This window comes from Tasmannia lanceolata, unplaced genomic scaffold, assembly GCF_043159265.1.
Source record: "Tasmannia lanceolata isolate RefF3 unplaced genomic scaffold, GAP_Taslan_0.1 ptg000005l, whole genome shotgun sequence".
NCBI classification, from domain to species: Eukaryota; Viridiplantae; Streptophyta; class Magnoliopsida; order Canellales; family Winteraceae; genus Tasmannia; species Tasmannia lanceolata.
This window is the reverse complement of record NW_027518682.1, coordinates 2,448,566-2,472,197: the sequence shown is the minus strand read 5'-3', so window position 1 is coordinate 2,472,197 and position 23,632 is coordinate 2,448,566. Positions and strand designations below refer to the sequence as shown.

General features: G+C 39.3%; 2 protein-coding genes across 5 annotated transcripts; one reads left to right on the top strand and one right to left on the bottom strand.

Moving 5' to 3' along the window:
- Positions 1–1,699: 1,699 nt before the first annotated feature.
- Positions 1,700–7,563, bottom strand: LOC143877080 (Pentatricopeptide repeat (PPR) superfamily protein). Of its 2 annotated transcripts, none has more exons than XM_077378831.1 (3): positions 5,851–7,563; positions 5,480–5,658; positions 1,700–2,039 (listed from the first exon to the last, which is right to left on the bottom strand). In XM_077378831.1, exon 1 carries the CDS (start codon positions 7,196–7,198, stop codon positions 5,924–5,926), a length of 1,275 nt encoding a protein of 424 aa, XP_077234946.1. In that variant the 5' UTR covers positions 7,199–7,563; the 3' UTR covers positions 1,700–2,039; positions 5,480–5,658; positions 5,851–5,923. The 2 variants fall into 2 exon arrangements, with proteins under 2 accessions (XP_077234946.1, XP_077234945.1); XM_077378830.1 differs by having other exon boundaries at positions 5,569–5,658.
- Positions 7,564–11,212: 3,649 nt separating this feature from the next.
- Positions 11,213–20,703, top strand: LOC143877079 (binding partner of ACD11 1-like). Of its 3 annotated transcripts, none has more exons than XM_077378829.1 (5): positions 11,213–11,418; positions 19,148–19,251; positions 19,341–19,416; positions 19,804–19,887; positions 19,968–20,703. In XM_077378829.1, exons 2-5 carry the CDS (start codon positions 19,244–19,246, stop codon positions 20,529–20,531), a joined length of 732 nt encoding a protein of 243 aa, XP_077234944.1. In that variant the 5' UTR covers positions 11,213–11,418; positions 19,148–19,243; the 3' UTR covers positions 20,532–20,703. The 3 variants fall into 3 exon arrangements, with proteins under 3 accessions (XP_077234944.1, XP_077234943.1, XP_077234942.1); XM_077378828.1 differs by lacking the exon at positions 11,213–11,418 and adding an exon at positions 11,425–11,651 and having other exon boundaries at positions 19,974–20,703; XM_077378827.1 differs by lacking the exon at positions 11,213–11,418 and adding an exon at positions 11,425–11,651.
- The last annotated feature ends 2,929 nt before the right edge of the window (positions 20,704–23,632 follow it).

The following is a 23,632-nucleotide window of genomic DNA, read 5'->3' as shown; positions in this document are numbered from 1 at the left end:
TAGTGATATAATCCTGCACCAGCTACTAACGACAATGCATTCACTAATCCCCACAAATAATATGACTTTCCTATTTTAATATCATTCATAATTTTTTTTTTAATTACTATATGCATGTTCCTTTATCTCTTATTTATTGTTGTCCTCACTCCTGTGTACATTGAAATTTAGTTTCTAGGCCAAGGACTACTGTGGAAATATTCCCTGAAGTGATTAATGTGCACCAGTGCAGCTTGTGGCAAACAATCAAAGTGGTAAAACCAACATTATCAATACTAGGAAAGTGACACTTTCTGTTTCATAGTTGTTATAATTCCAAATAGATGTTGTCAAAATACTCAGCTGACACTTATAGCCAATGATATCATGCCCATATTGAAGCCATATCAGAATTAACAAGGGGAGATTTTGGAACTCTCTGGACAGCTATAGGTTTTAAAAATTGTAGTGGTTTCTTCCATTGGGGCCAAACTCTGCACAGTTGGGTTTCAAAAACTGTAGAGGTTCTTCCAGTGGGGCCAAACGCTGCATAGCAGGGTTTCAAAAACTGTACAGGTTTCTTTCAGTGGAGCTGTTACAATGGGAGAATAGTATCAGATTGATCTCTTCTAGCATCTTCTTTCTTTGATGTGAGATTGTTCGTATTGGCAGGGTCTTTTAGTTTTAGGCCACTGAAATCCAAAGAAATTTGCACCGGTCTCTCTCTCAGGGTGGGGACAATACTTTCAAACTGATCTTTCCCGGCCTCATTTTTCTTTGATATAAGATTGTTCATATTGGTAGGGTGTTTAAGGTCACTGAAATCCAAATAAATTTGCACTGGTCTATACATCACTCTTTCGTAAAGGTGAAGTAACCCTATGTTATTTTTGTGTAGCGAGATGATAAATTCACCCCCCTGTTTACCGGGCACAGTCAGTTTTAATTATTTTATGACTAGTGAAATAAACATTCCAATATTTATATGACCACTACGAGCGGAAGGGGGCGTATGTATCAACCTTATGTATATTTTGTACAGTTTCATATGTTACCAATTTTTCCCTAGGCTCTTAAATAATTATACATGCCCCTGTTAGGCATTCTTGCAGTATAGTATCTTTCATTATTTAATACATTACCATGATCTTGTCTCGGTAGTTTGTGAGAGGATGTTTTAGATATTATCATGGTATTAGAAGATGGAATGAGAATGCTAGGAATCCTAAAGCACTAGACACACCATAGTTTTAAATTTTCACAAGAATACAAACGAAACGGTCGAATCCGGGATTTCTTCAAAATTGTAGCTAAGAGACAAGAGAAGAAGCGGACCAGCCGTCGTTTTTGACTCGTTGACTTCTCGCCCTTCTTTCCGACAGCAAGAGAGGAGCAGATCCTCCCATATTTTCAGGTTTTAGAAATCTTAGGATGTAATTTTTAAAACCTGAATTTCTCACTTAAAATCCAAGCAACGTTGTGAAGACAACATATAGCTGCTTGATCATGAACCTAAAATTTGTGGAGGGAAAAAATGGGCAGAAACATGGACACACATTGTTTGTCCATTTCCCCCTCCACCTTTGATTTGGTTAGGATGATCATACAAGGCTGATTTTTGGTGCACACCCTATCCGTGGAAGGGCCTTCCAGATGAATGCTTTGGATCCCCCAAAAAATGTGGGGCCACATGTGGTTTTGAGCTATAGTACATGAACACTTTCCTCACAAAGAAAACAATATTCTTGAGGTTTTGAAGAAAACCTATAATATTCCTGCATCATTCCATCTACATGTGAACATAACTATAACTACTTCAAGAAACCCATCAACCCAACATTTTAAGCCTGAGCACAGAAAAAAAATGTGACCTGCCTACTAAATTGCTTCAATCACTCACTTCTGCTACAAAACACAGTTGAAAATCTTAGTTCTTCTCCTTCTTCTCCCTGGCTCGTGATGACCAGCAGGAAACCCTGGGGTCCAAAAGTGGCCACCACGCTTCCCATTTGTGCTTCCACTTGGCCTTCCTCATGTAGTCGAGCTCTTGAGAGATTGGTCTGCTCACATCAAGGGATGTCAATCAATATACGGAAATAACTGTGCCGGTGCACATATGCAGAAGAGTAAACATTGAAAATGGCAAAGATCATGTTACAAACATTTCACAATGTGGCATAGAACTTCTGCAAGATAGACTTCAGCAATCAGATCATATGATATAGAATATATTTTAAGTGGGATTTGCTAGGGACCATCGCAGAAGGCATTTTGTGGATGGTCTGTTGCATGTGAGAGCAGCCACCTCAGATGAATTAAATGAATAAGACAAAATCTGCTGAAATGTGGCTGCTCTCACGTGCAACAGACAATCTGAAAATGCCTTCTGCGATGGTCACTAGCAACTCCCATTTTAAGTTTATTGGTTATGAGTATAAATGATGAAAAGCAACAATAAATGGCTAAAGCATTAACGTGAATGTGGATGATATAGCCAAGAGGGCTCTAAAGTCAAAACATTATTGTGTTGTGAGCTTGAAGCAGCGGCTACCATCATAATTGAACTAATGTAAAAGGAAAAATCACAGATTTGTTGGAGAAAGATGATCATGGAAGATACAGTTAGCGCAAAAAGCAGTAAAAAGTGATAAAACCCTAAACTTTAATTCTGTGCAATCCAGTATTTTGTTGTCCTAACCATGTTTATGCGTGATGCATTAAGAGCCAGTAAGGCCCTCTTTGTTTTGGATTTTGAGAAGCGATCGTGGGTCCAAAACCAAAACCGATGTTGGACTAAAAAATTTTGAGTCCAATATCAGTTTTTGACTCAATCAGATCTCAAAATCAATCATTCAAAAAAGAAAAAAAAATCAGTTCTCAAAATCCAAAGCAAGTAGGGCCTATTCTGAAGGAGTTCGTCTAATCTCACTGGAGTTGGTTAGTGCACAGGCAGTTAGGTGGCAGAGGAGTCCAAGCTTGAAACTTGCATGGTTCCACACACAATATATATTTGGACAACAGAATTTCAAACTATACAAACACGTTTTACATTATACAGGTTGCTGTTTTTCTTGTGGCACACATGCAAGAAAATTCAGAAATTCAAAATTCAGCATGCTGTTTTTCAGAGAAAAAGGTAATAGATAGAGAAGAAGAAAAAAAAACAGAGTCAAAGACTCTAAAGCTTTCAACCAGAATCACGAAATTCATGAACATACAATTAGTCACAATGGCTCTTCAAGGGAAGTACTGTAATAGTTATGTGTTCCTAAGAAATTCAATTCCGGAATGATGGCCTCCATTTCCGGCCTCCTCCAACCCGACAGGTCATAACCCTTCTATACGTTTCATTAATTATCATATAAAACAAAACCAAAATGATTTAGGAAACAAATACGTACAGCATACATGCACATTTCAGTCATACATATGCTAACAATGTGACTGTTCATGGCCAATCTGATATGCCAAAGGCGAGGAAGCCACAACTTGCAGATCAGAATGCATATCCGGGGCGAAGGATGCTGAAGCAAATCATTGATAGTGCAACTTTAAGGGATTTTGAAGAGTAACCACACCTAAGTCCTTAAATCACATTTCTACAACTTCCACTCCAAGATACGGGGTGCGATAATCGCAGCGGCCTAGCAGGTTCTCCAAGCAAGGGGAAAAGACAGATTCTCTTCGCAGGCTCCATGAAACATAGGAAAAAAACCCCAAAACAACCCATCTTGGGTGATGATGCTGGCAAAGAGACGGAAAAAAGTAAAAAGCAAACTAATAAATGATCTCACGTGGAATTTTATCTTGCACACTGGGAAGCCCTTTCCAGTTAGTCCTCTCAACGGGTCGACCCTTCCGTGACTCGAACACTGGATGTGGTGGCTGGCTCTGATACCAAATGTTAGGTACCTTACCAATACGCCAAAAGCTCAAGAGCTGATGGAACGCGTTAGGCAAGGCCCTTTAAACATGTCCCATAGCAGGCTGGGTCCCACCTAGTCCCATCCCTAGTCCCAGATCATTCATTTGTTGGGCCCTGATGATCCTAACCCTCCAATACATGGAGGTTTCTATATTGTGCTGTTCATTTTAAACCTCTGCAAATCATCGCCGCAAAACAATATAGATCGCCTTCAGAACTACATTGCGGAAGTGAGGGATCTGGTTTGCCTTATTTGCCCGAAGGTCGAACATAGGAGGCGGTCAGGTAACGAAACAGCAGACGCATTGGCATAACAAGGAGTAATGTTTGGTGGAGATATCAGTTCACACCGTGTAAAATAATATGGGAGCGTACTGGGATAATCTTGTAACCTTTTTCATTTTTGGGCGATGTATTGGATGGATGATATGATTGTTCCCCGCCTTGGGGATGCTTTCATCCCACTCTTTCTGGATTAATAAAAGTCAATTTTCAAAAAAAAAGAAAAGAAGAGGAGGATTGAATTAGACACTCATTCACAGGTAAGGGGCAGTCAACGACAGCCATAAAGCTGGGTTTCTCTGCATCAATCTATCATATTTGGATGGAAAATAACACTAGACACTTTGAAGGAAAAGAACAACACTAGAAAAATGTCCCCCAAACAATCCTTGCCGAGGTAAAAGATAGATTACAACACTAAAATCTGCCGGATGTAGATACTAAAAGGAACCAAACAATATCTAAGAACTTCACATGTCACCTAATCACAAAGCAAAAGGCAAAGAAAGAAATCAGCTGGGTAAAGCCAAATGAAGGGATCTTTAAGATAAACACCGATGCCTCACTTGAGACCAATGGGGCAGCAATTGTAGGTATAGTGAGGGATGCAACAGGTTATGTCTATGGAGTGTTCTCCATAAACGTAACAAAGGAAGAAATATTTACTTTAGAGATCAATGATATTCTACAAGATATCATGTGGGCGAAAGAACTTCAGTTAAAAGACATATGGATTGAATTCGACTCACTAATGGCAGTGAATGTGATCAACGACATCTACAAATGCCCTTAGGAAAAGATATCAGTCATATTAGAGATAAAAGAGCACCTGCTCAGTTTCAGCACTTCGATTTACGCATAGATGGAGAGAGGCGAACACAGAAGCCGATTTCCTTTCTAAAAAAAATTTGCAGAAAAATAACATATTGTAATTACTAGTTCACCCCTGATAATGATTATCTTCTAACATCAATAGCATAAGAGTTCATATTTCAGAAAATTGTTTGACTGGCTATCAAGACAATTATTCGACACTGCGACAAAAGATAAAGAAGTTTTCTAATCTCTAAACTGGCATAGCTGCAACATTGGAAAGTAATCTTCTCAGCAGAAGGATATATTTTGCAAATGGAAAAGTGAATAATACATATTCAGTTCCGAGGAGGCCTTCCTTCCTTATATAATACCATTAGCATCCATAAATATGGATTAAAGACAAATCATAGGGTCTATGGGATTGAGAAAAATTAAACGTAAAGAGCACCAAAATCCAAAAAACAATCAAATGCTAACCTTTATAATCACCAAGAATCGTTCTTGGTTGATGCTTGTAAGAGAGGTTAGGCTTTCACTAATAAAATCTGAATGCCATGAACAATTACCTTGGAAATGAGGCTAATACCCCAACTTGCATGCCCTAGGCATATTGCTTTAATTGATTCACCACTGCTCCCATTCAACAGCAACTTGTACTGTACCAGTCAAGAGGACCAAGAAACATCCATTACATTCCCTTTGCAATTTGCAGCGATAGTTCATGATTAAAGCTATCAGCTTGACAACCCAAGTTAACAAAAATATATTTCCTTTAAGTGAAAAAAAAGAAAAGATTTGCTTCAAGAAGAAACCTTATGAGATTGGGAACCCGCGGTAGAAATTCTCACCTGACGAAATGAATACATTGTGTACAACCTTCCCAGTGTCTTACATTGGAGCATTGTCATTCTGAACCAAACATCAAATTCCCCCATGGACTAATCCATTTCTGCAACCCAGCATAGGCTTCACCTGCATCACCTCCCTGTATCTAATATCTGCCCCATCTTCAATTCTTCGACATAGTTCATCCGGCAAACCAGCCTCACCAGCTGAACTTAGAGCATCACAAACCAACTTACAAGTATAATCTCTAGGAATAGATCCCTCATTGACCATCTCAACCAGTAAATCCCGTGCTTCCAATGGCCTACCCGCTTCACACAATGAATGGATGATCGGGCTATAAGAACTCGAGGTGGGCATCCCATGGCGTCTAGACCTCATTTTACGCATCATCTCAACAGCCTTATCTACTTCATTAACAACACTATAATATCTAATGAAAGAATTGTAAGTAACCTTATTTGGGGAGCAGCCTTTTGAAAGCATATCATCGAAGAGCTCGAGAGCCCTTCCAATTCTGTAAGTCTTACACAGGCCATCAATCAAACAATTGTAGGTGACGACATCCGGAACAAAACCTTTAAAAATCATAATTCGAAACAAATGGTTGGCTTCCCACACCCTCCTACGAATGGCCTTGCGACACCCAGTCTGGAGACTATATTTGCAATAAAACCCAATCAAGATTGTGTAAGTAAACGTATCGGGCGGGCATCTAAATCCAGGGATTTCCATCTGATCCAACAAGAATCTAGCCTTCTTGAAAAAACCCACCCTACAAAGAGCAGAAATGATAGTGTTATAAGCTACAACATTTGGCTTACAATGGAATTGCTTCATCCTATAAAATGCTGCCAAAGCCTCATTCACTAGACCCTCTTCACCAAGCCATTTTATAACACAGGTCAATGTTGCAGTGCTCACAAGCCCATTGCGTCTTTTCTCCATTTCAATGAGGAATTGCCATAGCATCTTAAGGCAATTTCCCTTTGTTAACACCCAAGCCATCTCCCTACAAGTAGTCTCATTGTGAGCAAATCCACATTGGGCTTCAACCCAATAATAGAACTCTAGTCCTTTGTCTGTTCCTTGCTGAACTTTGATAGCATCTCGATATGCGGTGGGCCCACCAATACGTAGACCTTTGCGCAAATCCTCGGATTCTTGCCGGAGGTCCCTCTGTTTCAGAGGGGCCCGCCGGCGGAAACCCTTTTGGCGGCCGACCGATCGGGCGCTCTGAAAGAAGAATCTTGGGATTGCCCTCAAGACCTCGCAAATGGTAGGGACAGTCCAGAGATGGGGACTAGAAGTCCCTGCGTTGAAGGGTTTGTTTTGGAGCATGGCACACATGAATTGTTTTATAAGAGAATCATGAGATTTGGGTTGTTGTTGATACAAGGTGGTTTTGTGTAAGGGAGATGGGTTCTCTGCAGATGATGAATATTGATGCAGGTATTGAAGGGTGGAGCTGTAAAAGACCCTTTTTTATCATTGTTGATCTTTTTATTAATAAAGAGGAGATTTCCATTGATGAATTTGTTAAACAGCTAGAGCTGTAAAAACCCATGTTGGAAGTGTAAGAAAAACCAAGGATTGAACTGCTATCATCATCAATCAAAAAAGAAAACTGAACAGAAGTCCAAATAGAAGAGAGGAGGGGATATTACATTCGTGCGAGTCAGACGTTCTCCTCTCAAAGCCTCGCTGGACAGTCGACTCGGACTCACTTATTATTATGACATTTTCTCTCCTCACTTTTTATAAACTTCATCCGACTAGACCTGGCAAACGGGCGGGCCGGGCCGGATTTGACCCGGCCCGTACGGGTCCGGGTCAAACGGGCCGGGTCAAAGTGACCCGGGAAATTTTACGGGTCACGGACCTTGGACCCGCACCCGGCCCGTACGGGCCGGGTCGACCCGCGGGTCACCCGGGTTTTTTGCCTTTTTTTACATGTTTTCTGTTATTTTTTCCCTGTTTTTATGCCTACATTTTTCCTATTTTTTACACACTGTAATAGGATGATCCAAACCGTCCATGTGATGGGCAATGACATAAATAGGTTCAGCCCAAAAAATCATTTCCATAGGATGATCCTAGCCCTCTAATCTATGTAAGAAATGGTTCTCAAACTCACTTTTCTTTCCCTCTTTTTTTAATTTTATCTGCATAACTTTCAACATTTTTAGCCAAGGAGAATGATATCCTCGCTACCTTTTTTTCACACTTCCCGTCTCTTTTAACCTTCTTGAATCTTAGCCATTTTTTTGCCTCATATATTAAAACTACACTAAACTCTCTCTCTCTCTTACACACACACTTACTTTTTCGTCCAATTCTTAAGATATTACACCCATTAGTTTCCAAAATGCCTACAAACCCTCCTAAACTCACTCTCTCTCTCAATTTGTTTTCATGATAAATCGGTCTCCAAGTGGAGATGAGGGTTAAATCCCTAAAAATCAGGAAACAAAATCCCCAAAACTTGTATTTCTCAATCCGGTTTTGAATCTTGATTAGAGTTTTTTATTTCTGGATTAGAAACCATACATAAAATTGGCATTATTAAAAAATAAAAAACTAAGCTGGGACAGTGGGACACCAAGAGATCTAAGCTTCAAGTTATTTTTTTAAAAAAACTAAGCTGGGACACCATTGAGAGAGAGAGAGAGAGAGCCGTACCTGTGGAGAGGTGGCGACTGGCGACGCTTCTGGAGGTTGAAGACGAAGAGAACCAAACCCTATTTTGTAAATCTCAGAAACCCAAAAGTTATATGGGAAAAAAAAAGTTATATGGGAAAAAAAAACGACTTTTTTCTGTTTAGTTTTTTACGGGCACCAGCGGGCACCCGCGGGTCCACCCGGACCCGCGCAGTTTTGACGGGCCGGGTTGACCCGCGGGTCACGATAGAAACGGGTCACAACATCTTGACCCGGACCCGGGAATTACGGGCGGGCCGGGTCGACCCGCGGGTCCGGGTCAATTTTTGCCAGGTCTACATCCGACCAAGTGACAAGCTGTAGATGAAGGACACGTGGCACTGCATTGATGCTCGGGCCATCTAATCAAGTGGGCCACTGCTAGACCGCTAGGGTTTGATTGGTTGCTTGATCCTCTATTTTTTAGACACAGGGTTGTATGATGAGATGATCTAGACCATTCATATATATCTCATGTAAAATGACCAAAGAACCCCCCCCCCATCTCACATGAATAATTATTAAAATATGATAAAAATACCAAAATTATCAAACTGTCCTTGTTTCATGTAAAATACCCAAAATATCCCTATCTCATAAAAAAATGAAAAAAATGGCTGTCGCACAAACAATGATAAAAAAAAGAAAAAAAGAAGAGAAATGTTATCAGCACTACTCTATTTTGATGAGGGCGCTCCTCACTTCATTAAAAGTGCGGTATAGCCCGCACCATAGGATGATCCAAACCGTCCATTAGATGGGCCGCAGCCTAAATAGGTTATGCCTCAAAAGTCATTTCCATAGGTTGATCCTAACGCTCCGATCTGAATGTTAGAGGGTTGATCATAACCTTCAATAGATCGGAGGGTTAGGATCAACCTATGGAAATGATTTTTGGGGCACAACCTATTTAGGTTGTGGCCCATCTAATGGGCCATTTGGGTCATCCTATGGTTGGGGCCATACTTTACTTTTAATAAAGTGAGGAGTGCCCTTATCAAAATACAGTAGTGTTGATAACATTTCCCAAAAATAAACAATGGCTCATGAAAAATAACAATATCTCATGAGAAATGTGTAAAGCATATATCATGAAACATAACCAAATATCCATATCCCTAGAAAATAAAGAATACTCATATCTCACATAAAGGGAAATGATATCTCCCCCTCTTAAACGGATAAAATCTCCCCCCCCCCCCCTCTAACAGTTTCTGTGAGAATGGTTCACTGCTTGAGGATAAGTTTACCCCTTTAATGTTTTTCTTTGCCTTTAAAACTTAACGAATAACATTAAAGGTGGGGATTTTATGAGGGGGGAAATATCATCCCCTCATAGTAAATAACCAATACTCCGCTATCTCATAGAAAAATGATAAAAATACTTCTCATAAAAAATGAGAAGATTATTTTGGTTATTTGTCGTGAGATATGTCTTATGTGTATTTTTAGTTTTTGATGGGGTATTATGTTTTTTTATTTGGTATTTTATAATTTTCTATCTGAAATGGATATTTTAATATTTTTTTTGAGATAGGGATAATTTTATCATGGGATTTGCTAGGGACCAAGCATAAGGCATTTCGTGGACCTGCTGTTGAGCAAGAAAGCAGCCACAGAGGCACAGGTTTTATCTCATTCATTTAATTCACATCAGGCTGCTCTCTCATGCAACAACCGGTTTGAAAAATGCCTTCTGCGATGGTCCCTAACAAATCCCTTTTATCATTTTTAGATTGGGTATTTTTGTTCTAGAACCAAGGTTTTTAATTTTGGTTTCGGGGGTAGTTTCGGTCTTCATTGAAACCGAAATTTTAGCATAAATCTCGAAATTTCGGTCCAAAATCCAGTAAAGGTGCTCGAAATGTCCGAAATTTTGGTAATTTCGGTTGAAATTCTATAAAGGAATAAAAAATTAATATTTTATCAAAAAATTCGCTGAAATTTGGTAAATTTCAGCTTCGGAATGTTTCGTTCCTCACTGAAATCCGAATTTCGGTCCGTAATTTCAGATTTCGGACGAAATTTAAAACCTTGTCTAGAACACCCTCATTTAGAGGACAAAAGAAGTTTGGTCACAATGGTTGCATTCAGCCACTTGGCCTAAACTTATTCTGCCGTCCTGATGTTGGGTCGGTATTGTGTGTCCCCTAGCATAACTTTTAGGAAGGGTACTCCAAAAACTGTGACTTTCAGAAACTATTTGGTGTGGATAAATAAAATTTCCAAACGTTTAGTAAACTTATTTTTCATAGTTTTTTTTACAGAAGAATATTTCCCTTGTTTTCAAGAAAATATGCTGAACTATTAGATACTGATTTTTTTTCCATGGAATATTAGGTCATGTTCTTTGCCCCTTGGGTGATTTGTTTGTGTGTTTTTTTCATTGTCAAGAATGGAAAGATTGGAAAAACTCACTGAATGGCATTTAACAGACCCACCCCAGAGAATGGAGAATGATAAGTGTAAAAGAATGAAGCCTTATTTTTCATAGATCATGGAGGGTGCACTCATATAGCCCTCACCTTCATTGGTATTACTACTATTCGGACAGGCGACCGGTTCGAACTTCGATGCCTTAAATTGTACTTCACCCATAACTAACAGTCAAACAGGGATATAATGGTAATTTTCACCTGCTACGAACCTTCACCCCGAAATTCAAACCGCGTGACCGTGCCTGAAACATGACACGTCACCGCCTCGCTAACGGAGCGCCGTCGCCGTGATCTGACAGCAACAAATCTCAGCCGTCTAAAGTCCCTACGGCACCTAAAGTCCGACGGGATCTCTTAAACAACGTTCTCCAGTCCGCGTCTCGGTTTCCAAAACCGCCGCCCTTGAAGAAAATAAAAGTCCCACTATAAAATGTAAATAAACCCCCCATCTGGCTCTGAAAGTCTTCTTGCCACGCATTTTCCTTATCGTTCTTGACGAGCTTCTCCCATCAAAACAATAAAAATAAAAATAAAAATAGTTCCCCCTTCTCGAAGAAGCAATCCTCTATCTCTCCTCCTGATTCCCGATCTATTTCCATCGGAATCACTTCTTCTCAAGTTAATCTGATTGATCTCATACCGCAGAAACAAGTTTTTCAATGTCGGTTAGTATCTATTTATTACTCTCCGATCTATTAACCGTGAGTCGGGAAAACAAGAATCTTGTTAGGGTTTTTGGAACCCGTTTCTTGCATGATTGTTAGTAGTAGTTGTAGTAGAACGCTTCTATTATGGAATCGCTCTAGATTTTGTTGTTGAACGCTTCTATTATGGAATCGCTTTGGATTATTATTTTTTGCATCTTTCGTTGCGTGAATGCTTATTCTTGTTAGGGTTTTTGTCCATTTCTATTGGAATCGCTCTTGATTTTGTAGTAGAACGCGCTCTGGATTTTTATTTTTTTATTTTTTTGCATCTTTCTTTGATTGAATGTTTGTTGTTTCCATTAGCACTTCTTTGATTTAGGGTTGGATTCCGAATTTGTTCGATGGATCATTGAATATATCAGTTTCTGTTTGATTTTCATGTTTTGGATACATCAAATCCGTGTTTTTGTGTCCATGTAACCTTTTTTCTTCATTGATCAGTGAAAATGGATATAAAACAAGCGATTACCTCTCTCAAATCTTTTGCCGGAAGATTTTGTTATGGACTGCATGGTGACATGTTAACTTGATTCATTCATACCGACATGTTAAGATGATATATTGCGATCCTTGTAGACTATTTTATTTTTGTTTGGATCATGCAATTTGCACGTTTGATTGCAAAATGTTCTGTTTATACTTAAATAGATGCACAGAGTGGAGAATCTGGAAATTGTTATAACTTATTTGGGCTTTAGGGAATGATTACACTTCCATCTTGTCATCTATTTTTGCTCATCTGTATTTGCTTGAAGCAAGCATCAGGTTCCCACCAAATCACCTGTCATCTTTAGGAGGATAAGTGGGCTGGGCGGAAATTAGCTGGGTTTTTGTTCCATTGGAGACTCTTGACGAATCCTCTTTTTGTACAGTAGAGAGGAGGAAGTGGTTTAGTTTAATACAAATTTGGTATTTTCATTATGGGACAATATGCATTTCAAACATATATTGCTCCCTCTAAGTCATATCTCCGGAAGGTGGATGATTTTTTATGAGTCCAGACTCCAGACACAGTAGATTTCTCTTCCTTCTAGTGGATTGTGGTAAAACCCAGCCAAACCCCTATAGGTCCCTGGCTTTTGTGCAACCAAACAGAGCCTAGAGATTTGGTTGCTAGAGACTGCCCTTTTCTCTCTTACCATCCAAACTCCCCAACACTAAGGGGCCGTTTGGACACCCGAATTGTAGAAACCAAGTTTTAGGTTTTTCTAAAACCTGGAAACATGGGGTGATCTGCTGCTCTCTTGCTGCTGGAAAGAAGGGCGAGAAATCAAAAAGCGACGGCTGGTCTCTTTCTACTCTCGTCTCCCATGTACAATTTTGAGGAAATCCAGGTTTCTAAAATTCGCGTATCCAAACGGCCCCTAAATGTAGCCGGGATAAATATCTAATTTGGCACCCCTCTATTCTGCTGAAAGAAATCCTATTTTGGTTTCCTGGATCACCGCTACTTCAGTCTAATATCCACAATAATTCCTAACTGCTATGTGATGATGCGGGCTCAAGAGGAGAACTCCTGACCCGCCTAAATGGTCTCATATTTGATAGTGGCAGTCAGCATGTTAGATGCTCTGACTGCCTAATCCCTTCAATGACACCAGATCCAAGAATCAGATCGGCTTTGGGTTGGGAGGATGATCTCTGTCATCAATTAAAATACAGTGGGGGCCACATTATTTGGGTGATCCAAACCATTCATTTTTAAGGCCCTCACATAGATAGGGTGTCCATAAAAAATCAGATCCATAGGATCATCCTAACCATTCGAACTGTGGAGGCAAAATAATTTGTGAAGGTTTAAAGACATCCATTTTACCTCCACAAATCGTAGGGTCGGGATGATCCTATGGATCTGATTTTTTGTAGACACCCTATCTATGTGAGGGCCTTTAAAATGGATGGCTTGGATCACCCAAACAATGTGGGCCCCCACTGTATTTTAAGCTAGTGTGTAGAGAACTCTCTACACATATGTGTAGGAACCGTTTTCTCATTTATTTATTATATTACTTAAAATTATTGTATCTAATCACAGTGCATTTAGTTATATGGGCACTGTCCTTGTGTTTTGGTATCTTTGGTCTTGGCTTCGTAGAGCAGTTTTTGATCCTGCACAGAGAATTGGTGCAACATAGAGGGCTGGAATTTCTAGATCAGTCCTCTAGTTTGCTATCAACCAAAAGAGGGCTTTCTTATTCTATTTTTTTTGGTAGGTAAGCTGGGATCGAGCCCCCGACCTATAGGTCAAAGGACTGTTTTCTTATTCTTCTTTCTAAAAGTAGAGAAAATACATAAAAAATAAGCCCCAAAAGGTGGCTAGTTATACATATAGTATTTCCTTTTCTATCTTATCCAAATTCTTGTTATAAGTAACTAAAAAATCCTCAAAAAGTTTTTTTTTTTTTATGGGTAAGATAGGGTTTGGCGGGGACCCCTACTGGTTTATTTGATAAAAACTAAATAGAGAAACGATACATACGCAATATGCCATCCGTAACTTGAAATACATGAGGAAGGGAGATCCATAACTTTGGAAAGAGGAACTCTAAACCAAGAAAATCAAACTGCTTAATACCTATGAGTTACATAATCGACTAACTTGACAGAAGTATATTGGGCTCTTTGGGAACGCCTTGGCCAAGTTTTCTGTGGAACTTTCTGCCATGATTCGTTGGATTCCTCCAAATCTGGACCATAGTTAGCAAAATTCCGTTTTAAACTGCGTTTTTTTTAATTGGTGTGCCGTTTAAAGCTCCGTTTAAAACTTTTACAACGAATAAAACTCCTTTTTTTTGAGGCAAACGTTTTAAAAAATGCATTTTAAACACATTTAAAATGTGTTTTAAACGTTTTAATCACGTTTTTTTAGCCAACTTTCCAATTTTACCCTCACCATATTTTGTAAATGACAAAATTCTACTCATTTTCTTGTGTTTCCGTTTTTTTGACTACATTTTTTTGAACCAATACCGTATTAAACTCAAATTTTCGCAATCCCATTTTTTTGCCGAATCACGTTTTGCTAACTATTATCTGGACCCTCTTCTTCGCTCTCCTCTTGCTCCACTGGATTAAATTGACTAGATGATGGTCGCCCGCCCATACTACTTTCTTCCTTTGAGTTTTTTTGGAACCTTCCGTGGTATCCATTGTTGAGATATTTAAGGAGTTTTCTGATTTTTCATCCCGACTCTCTTCCGTGTATTCTGAATCTGAGGCTGTTTCAGATGAATGGTTTCCTTCCGTGTCTGATTCATCTTCATTTTCTTCATCCGATTCTTTCTCTTCCTGCAAGTTTTTTGGCTCTGAATCTCTGATTGACATGTGGGAGGAATCTTCGTCTTGAGTTTCTTCCTCCTCAGAATAGCATAAGGGTTATGGATTTTGATGCTAGTTTGGCCTGTGTTCTCTTGGTCAGCTTGTTGGTTTAGTGATACTTCTCTTTTCTGTTCCTTTTGGGGATTGGAATCATTGGGTTCAGACTCTTCAATGACAGTGGGGTTTTCCATTCTGTTAACAGTGGATTTTGATGCTAGTTTGACCTGTGTTCTCTTGGTCAGCTTATTGGTTTACTGATTCTTCTCTTTTCTGTTCCTTTTGGGGATTGGAATCATTGGGTTCGAACTCTTCAATGAAAGTGGGGTTTTCCATTCTGTTAAAAGGGTTTTTCTATAGGATTGGTCTCCATTCCTTCCTCTGTTTCTTCTCAACTTCTGTTGATTGGTTTTTTGTGCAAGTAGTGCAGGAATGATTGAAGGTTATGCACTCCTTGCATGAGGGAGGTCTCCATTCATACTCTACACTCTGCTGGATTGAGCCCAAGGAAGTCTTCAGTTCTATCTTATCAGGGTGGTCAGCTCCCGCCTCAACCTCTATACAGACTCTGGCATATCTGAGTCTCGAGGCATCAATTGTCTGGGCGTCCATGTACAGCGAGTGGCCAATTCAACTAGCATTCTTGCTTAGGCAATGGGATGACCAAAGCCTTCTCCCAAAAATTTCAGTAAACCAGGGTTGCTCACTTGGCAACTGTGGTTTAGCAGGGGTGGAGGGGAGTTCTTAGAGGGTAGGGGGAGGCGTGATCCTTTCTTACTCGGGTCTGTTTGGTTTTACGGACTCTATGGAGGCAGAGGTAAGGACAGTACCATCAAGTTTTCGGTTGTTTAAAACTGAATTTCAAGGCAAATTTTTAGTTGAATGAGACTAAACTAATGTGATTTCATGGATAAAGGAGACCGCGAATGGGGTGTGGAGAGTCGGGCTTATATTAATGAGAAGAGATTAAATGAGAGAGTTGGGCTTATATTAATGAGACAAGAGATTAAATGAGAGGCGTGGTTGAGGGTTATACACATATTCCTAGAAATGCAAACGAAACAGCGGATAAGTTGGCAAAGGAGGGAGCTGGCAGTGAGTTTATGTAGGGAAAAGTGTGCCCAACAATGTAATTCTGTAATTTTCTGAGTTCATTCTGCAATGAAGTTATTTTTTTTCTAAAAGTAAAGGAAGAAATCAAGAGGGATCCTTGTGGGACCACTTACCAGAATACATGCTATATCATGGGATGTCAGTATCAAGAGAAATGTTTAATGCTGGCCCTCTTTCCCCCTCATTTTGGAGAATAGTCAATAGACCACCATTGGCTACATCAGAGAAGGAACTGCTGGCTACTGCTTGAGAAGAGATTTGCCTTTGGGATTTGCATATAAAGGATTAATATCAGAGTGATTTCTGACAGGCATATAAAGGATTTGTGTCAGGGACATAGTTGTCGACCCGTGACTCGATTTCTTAATTTTATGACTCGTGACTCGTGACTCGTAAGAGTTTTTGAAAAGAGTAGAAATTTAGTTGAAAAAAATAACATTATATCTCAAAAGATGAAGTATGTAAAAAACAAATATAACCCAATTGCACATAGATAAATCACTAAGCAAAAAAATCCATCTATCCATCCATCCATCCATAATATATACTAAGCACGTAACTTTCCAAATGTCATTCACCTTTTCCAGAAAAAGTTTTTCCTGTAAAGCATTTCCCCTACATCATGTTTTGATCTTTTGATGGGGTGGGGTGGGGTGGGGCCCATATTCTATACCCAAGAATAGTGTGGGTAGGGTCCACTGCCCTTGATCCGGTGAGCCCACCAACTCTATCCAAATCCATGCATACACCGTGGGACCAACTTCTTTTTTGAATGGTTTGGACTAATTATTCTACAGCTCATGCTGCGATAGGGTGGGGCCCAATATTTAATGACCATGCCTTGGATTGGTGGGGCCCACTGTCTCTACCCAAACCAATGCAGAAAGTGGGACCCACCATTTTACCCCTAATGTTATTGACAAGGTAGTGTCCACCGTCCCTACCCAAACCTATGCATTTGACTGGAGCCCGCCATTTTTCATCTCATGTTTTGATAACGTGGGGCCCACTATTTTACTAGTAAATAACTACATGCTTGTAACTTGCATGAACAAAAATAATTAAGTTTTAAGTTCCTACTTCCAAGTTTTCAACTATCAAAGCAAGAAAGCCTAGGCCCAATGACTAAATTTGACTCGTAAGAGTCATAGTTTTTTTACTCGACTCGGAGTGACTCGTAAGAGTCACCAGGTGACTTGTAAGAGTTTTCGACATAGGCGACTCGCACGGGCGACTGGATTCGAAAGCCCGATGATTCGACTCGACTCGACTCGAGAGTTGACTCGTAAGAGTTTGACAACTATGGTCGGGGATTTCTGACAAAAGACAATATCTACTTATAAAGTCCAATACAGTTGATAAAATACAAAGGGGATCAGTCATGCAAGAAATTATTCCTTAATGGTTGCTCCTGTCATCCTTGTAATGTGGCATCAAGCTCTTTCATGAGGCTTAATGTGTTTCTTTAATCCTGTCAGGTTCAGCTGTGGACAAGGTTTTAAATCTCGGTTTCGGTTTCGGTTTCGGTTTCGGTCATCACCGAAACCGAAACGTTTCGGTTTCGGAACGAAATTTCGGACGAAATCTTGTAAAAATTTCACCGAAATTTCGGTGAAATTTTGGAAATTTCCGAAACGTTTCACCGAAATTTCCGAAATTTCACCGAAATTTTGTACTTCACCGAAACGTTTCACCGAAATTTCCGAAACTTTTCACCGAAATTTCCGAAACTTCACCGAAATTTCCGAAATTTCACCGAAATTTTACCGAAACGAAACGTTTCGGCCGAAATTTCCGAAACGTTTCGGCGAAATTTGGTACTTTTCCGACTCACAGTGAATTTCGTTTCGGTTTCCACCGAAACCGAAATATTTCGGCCGAAACGAAACGTTTCGGCCGAAATTTAAAACCATGGCTGTGGACTTGTTTATCATGTCTCCTGTTTATCATGAAGAGTAAAGCTTGAAAAACATATTAGTATTTTGGGGGTTCATTAATGATGTAGGAAAATCAAACATCCAGCATTCTCATATATTTTATCATTGTTATCTAGGTTTTAGGCCCACATTTGGGTCCTAGCAATACATCACTTCTTTCATTGAGCTAAAGCTTTTATTGGTTGTTGGAGCTAATTCTATTTCCACCAAGTTACCAGTCCCAACTCCCATTTTCTCTTAACGGATCCTTTATTAAGCTCACATTTTTTATGCTATCTTTGTCAATATCACTAATTGTTACAATGTAAATGTCACTTGTAACGATTGCTCACTTCAGAATTTAATGCTGATTAGGATTCTGTTTAAACTGGCTGTTGCAAATGTTTTTCAAAGTCTTGATCATTAATGGGCTGTCACAATAATAAAGAAACACATCAGAGAGAATCTTATAGCCAGAAAAATGTCCATTATAAACGGTGTTTGTTTAAAAATGTCCACATTTTGTTTGCTCAGAGATGGTGGCAACAATGAATAGAGACGAAATGGGCAACAGCCAGTCTAGGATTGATGAAGCACAGGGAATCTTATTGCCAGAAAATCTCTATCCTTCCACTTACAATGTTCGTTTAATTATAGGGTTAGTACTTAAAGTATTTAAGCCATTACAAGCACAGAGTGCTAGAAGATAGATGTACAGTGTTCAACTGACTCTCAAGGAGCATTGGTTGACCGTTGTGCGGGAGTTAGTAACAATGGATCAGTCAAGGGTGAGTTGGGTGCAAACTTTACATATACCACTATTTCTTCCCAAATAGAGTTTTGTAAGAAATAGGGGCATCATGCATTTACTATCTGGTATTGTTTAGTTAATTAGAAAGACCTATTATTTACTGGACCGTCAATCCTATTAGGATTGGTTTGTTATAGTAGTTTCCTAATCTAAGAAAGCTGAAGCACGACTGCTCTTGCCAAAATTCGCAGCTTCTTATTTATTATGGTAATGTACAAGTTAAAGTGTTAAACCGTTCAAAGAATGAAATACTTGTTGCACAGTTACTCAGTGTTTGATTCCGTATTTTATCATTACAGATAAGGACAGTGAAGGTTAGCAATGTTTCTTTAGGTGCATCTGAGCAAGACATCAAGGAGTTCTTTTCCTTTTCTGGTGACATTGAATATGTCGAAATGCAAAGGTTAGTAACGGGATTAGTTTGCGTTCCTTTTTTTTTTTTTTTGTGAATACCAAACTTGATATTCATTTTTGCATACTCATTTGTTGCAGTGGGGATGAGCGATCCCAAATTGGGTATGTTACCTTCAAGGATTCACAGGGGGCAGAAACTGCATTACTTCTTTCGGTACACACAGTTCTTAGGACTTGTTCGAACTTGATTAAATCACATCATGCTGTTTGGATGCCAATTATCCCTTTTCCTAATATAGTACTATCAGTGATTCTTGTCTTCATTTGGAAGCTAATTATTTCCTTGAGAGTTGATTTTCTTAATTAGATTTTAAGAACTGTGGGCTACATCACTACCTGAACTCCACTAAACTATACGTTGATTTCAACTCTTATTGACACCTAAACGATTCCTTGAATTTATGGTTTGGTTGGTTGACTTGGTTCATCCAAAAAAAACCATGGGGACCTCTTGCTGTAATTGTCCTCATCAAGAATGGTCCAAATTGCCATTTTTTTCTTCTTATTTCATCTTCTCAGATCAATTTTTTTGGTGCAACAGGGAGCAACCATAGTCGATTTATCGGTCACTGTAACACCGGCTTTGGACTACCAGCTGCCTGTTGTTGCTTCAGCTCCATCAGCTGTAGATCCTTCACTTGTTCTCATTTCTTCATGTTTCCCTCTTACATAATTTCACAACTTTTATGACATCATTATTTCCAATCTCAGGCAAAGGAAAACAAACCTGAATCTGCTGTCCAGAAGGCTGAAGATGTTGTCAGCGGCATGCTGGCCAAAGGCTTCATCTTAGGCAAAGATGCTGTTAACAAAGCAAAAGCCTTTGACGAAAAGCATCGTTTTACATCCACTGCCACTGCCAAGGTTGTTTCTCTGGACAAAAAGATTGGTCTCAGTGAGAAGATAAGCATGGGAACATCTGCCGTTAATGACAAAGTCAAGGAAATGGATCAGAAATTCCAGGTCTCTGAGAAGACTAAATCTGCCTTTTCGGCTGCCGAGCAGAAAGTCAGTAGTGCTGGCTCTGCCATCATTAAAAACAGGTATGTATTCACTGGGGCTTCATGGGTTACTGGTGCTTTCAATAAGGTTACCAAGGCAGCTGGGGATTTGGGATCGAAGACTAAAGAGAAGGTCGTTACAGCTGAAGAAGAAAAGAAAAAGGGAATGGTAGATGAGTTCGCACAGATTCATCTTTCTGATTCTCCAAAAGCTGCATCTGGTGAGCATTCCTCAAAACCATTACCTGCTGAGGGATTGATCCTTTGAAAACATAAACTTGTGTAAATATTTGTCACATAGATTAGCATGCTTTGTTGTTTTAATTTGAGGTGATGAATGTAGAACAGGGCGGCCGTCCCTATTGTTGGATAAGATTGTTGTTGCCAAATTAACCTTCTCTTTTGCATTATTAATAAGTTGAATGCTATTAAGGCTCTGATATAGGTAGTTTTGTGGTTGCATGAGTGTGTGGATGTTTTCCTCTGAATTTAGAGATACGAAGAGATTTGGTATATCTAGTGCCTGATTTGAGCACATGCATGGTGCTTGTATCAGGTGACCTTTTTTCCGGGAAAAAATTCGTGATATCAAAGTCTGATTTTCTGTTTTTTTGCTCTATGCATATTTGTGGGCCGATTTGGGTGTCTTTCCATTGGTAGGCTGTCCAAAATCCTGGGTAAGGCCAAGTCTTCTGCATCACATCACTTAGCAATGTGATTGGTCATCATCTCTTGCATCTGGTCCTTACCAGTTTTCTGTTATCGTGGTGCTTCTCCATTTGGGAATGCGAATGGATTGCTCCTCTTATGCCCTTATTAATGTCTTTTGAAACGATTTGTTAGTCACCTATGCATTCTTGTGTTGAAAATTGTAAAGAGAAATAACACTATTAGATCTCAAAAGAGATCGATTGGAAGTTTCATAGGACGTGTTATCTTCACCGTTCTCACAACGCCAAGAGAGATTTTGGAATAAAATCTTCTCTTGTGAATGTTTTCAACAAAGTGGTGCGTGTAAACAACCATCTTGACCACACACCAACAACTCTCACTTGGCCATGAACTAACTCTTGTATCAGAGTTCCTTGTGGCTTTCACGAAATGATGTCCATTTATTTATCAGCCGGCTTCCACACAACTATTCTTATGCCAGGCTGCTCATTCCATGTATTTCAAATACTTGTATTTCACTCGGCTTACCATCTCTAACGTGTTCTAGAAAATCTAGCATCTCTACTTTCTACTAGTGAATGATAGAATTTATATTTCATTCTCTCTAACTCATACAATTCAATTAATAGTAAATCTAGCTACTAGTATATCAAATTAGAGTTGATGATGATCATAATCAGCAAAGCATTCTAGGAACAAGTATTATCTAGTAACAAAATTGACTCACTGCAAGTGTTTAGACTCGACACAATAATTTCCCACAACCTGTAATGCCATTACAGTCTATCACCAATGGGTGATGATCATCAGGTTCTATATTGATCCTGGATGATCCACTTTCATTAAACGTGACAATTATCCTTGATTTACCAATCTTCTTCTTTGATTGTTCTATTGAGGCAGATGGATGAAACTTGTATAACATTCAAAGTTTAAAAAAAAAATTCATTTCAATATCCCCTAACAATCATTTTGTCCATCTCATGATCTTATCCTCTGGTAGATTTTGATCTCGTTGGTCAAATCTTCATTGTCCATAGATTCTGAAGGGATCAGAAAATGAGTGAATAGCAACCATTTGTGAAAATTGAATGGGGTCCTTAATCATTAGATCAAAGGATCAATGGTTGATGCTGAAATTTGCAGATCATACGATTTATGTATTCTCGATCAGAGTCCGATTGGATCTATCAGGAATCTCTAACGAAGTTCATAAAATCTCAAAGCTTTGGATTACTGACTAACTCTGGTGCTATTTATTACTAACTGTTGTGGAAATCATCCTTTCCAAGCCTCATCGCATTTCAGTCTGTTGATTTTATGTGATAAAATCCCTATTTTCATAATTCCCCAATTCACAGACAATAAAGGCCTGCTCGTTTCAGATTGTGACTACCGATTGTGAGCCCAAATCCTATTATGGGACTCAAAATTAAATTTAAATTTGAGTCCGATAATAGGTTTGGAACTAAGAATCAGTTGTCACTATCTAGGTGCTAGATGATGCAGTGGCTCTATGTCAACAGAAAGGATGTGTGGCATTAATACACCATTGACCAGGAGAGTCATGGGGAGATGTTGGCCCTTGTAGAAGGTGCTTTTTCTGTATTTCTGCTAGTCACACATGGGATGGGGAACTTTATGCATTTCAGCTCCCAAATTACCAAGTCTTATTTCTAATACCCCATGACTGATGGAACATGTTAGGCTAGTCCCTTTAGACCTACCCCATACCAGGCTGAGTCCCACCTAGTCCATACCTAGGTAGTCCCCACTTAGGACGTAACACTATATTCCTTGCAATTAATTGTATACAATATGGCATAATTCAGTCGGCGAAGGCTAACAATGCTCACCAGTTAACCATCTTCTGACCCAAAAGAAGTTGCACAGCACTTTCACCCACGACGTCAGTTTAAAATTGGTTTACACTTTGAAACAGTGACTCTTGAAATGTTTTGATTTGTGAATTAAATCAAAAGAATCCTTTACAATTACCATATTGCTTGACATTTTTAGTCACGAAAATCAGGAGTCAAATATCTGTCTATGGAGGCTAATGCTAAAGCAGAGCAAACCAATCAACAACGCTGCGATTGGGATTTGATGAATCCCACAGCAATTGCTGCAAAACCAAACTGTTGCACAGCAGATTCATGAACACTATGTACTAAATTCAGGAATTCCAAACCAGTATATCGTCAGAAAGCAAATTTACTTGTGGGGTTTGTTACCCTCGAATCATCTTGGATCAGAACAAGAACAAAAGAGCTGAATAGAACTGCTATCAGATTCTCAATGCCAAACAAAAATATAGTTTTCTTAGTTCCTGAGCAGATACAATGTCAGCCCAAGTTGCAGCTGACACCAGCTTGAAAAAAAGTTTGGTGTTCAGTTGGGCTCTCTCATCATAGTGTCTTTTCAATCACAACTGGGAATGAGAAAATTGATGACAACCGATCTACTGTATTTATTTCACAGAAAACCAAATTTTTATGTCATTGAGATCGACTCGAGATCAAACATGGATCTTCACTTGGTGGTCCTCACCATGAATGACCATGCCCCAAAATTGACTCATTTGGTGATTAATACAATATAAGCTGAATGTGGGCTGTTGGTCATGAGCTTTCTTACGGTCCTTTTCGTTTGGATTTTGAGAAGATTGTGGAGTCCAAAGCTGATTTTAGGAACTCA

Bases quoted from the DNA above. Each gene is read 5' to 3' on its own strand.
- LOC143877080 (XM_077378831.1), bottom strand. From the start codon at position 7,198: ATGTGTGCCATGCTCCAAAACAAACCCTTCAACGCAGGGACTTCTAGT.
- LOC143877079 (XM_077378827.1), top strand. The intron at 19,417-19,803 runs GTACACACAGTT...TTGGTGCAACAG, and splicing joins AAACTGCATTACTTCTTTCG to GGAGCAACCATAGTCGATTT. The intron at 19,888-19,967 runs GTAGATCCTTCA...CATTATTTCCAA, and splicing joins TTGCTTCAGCTCCATCAGCT to TCTCAGGCAAAGGAAAACAA.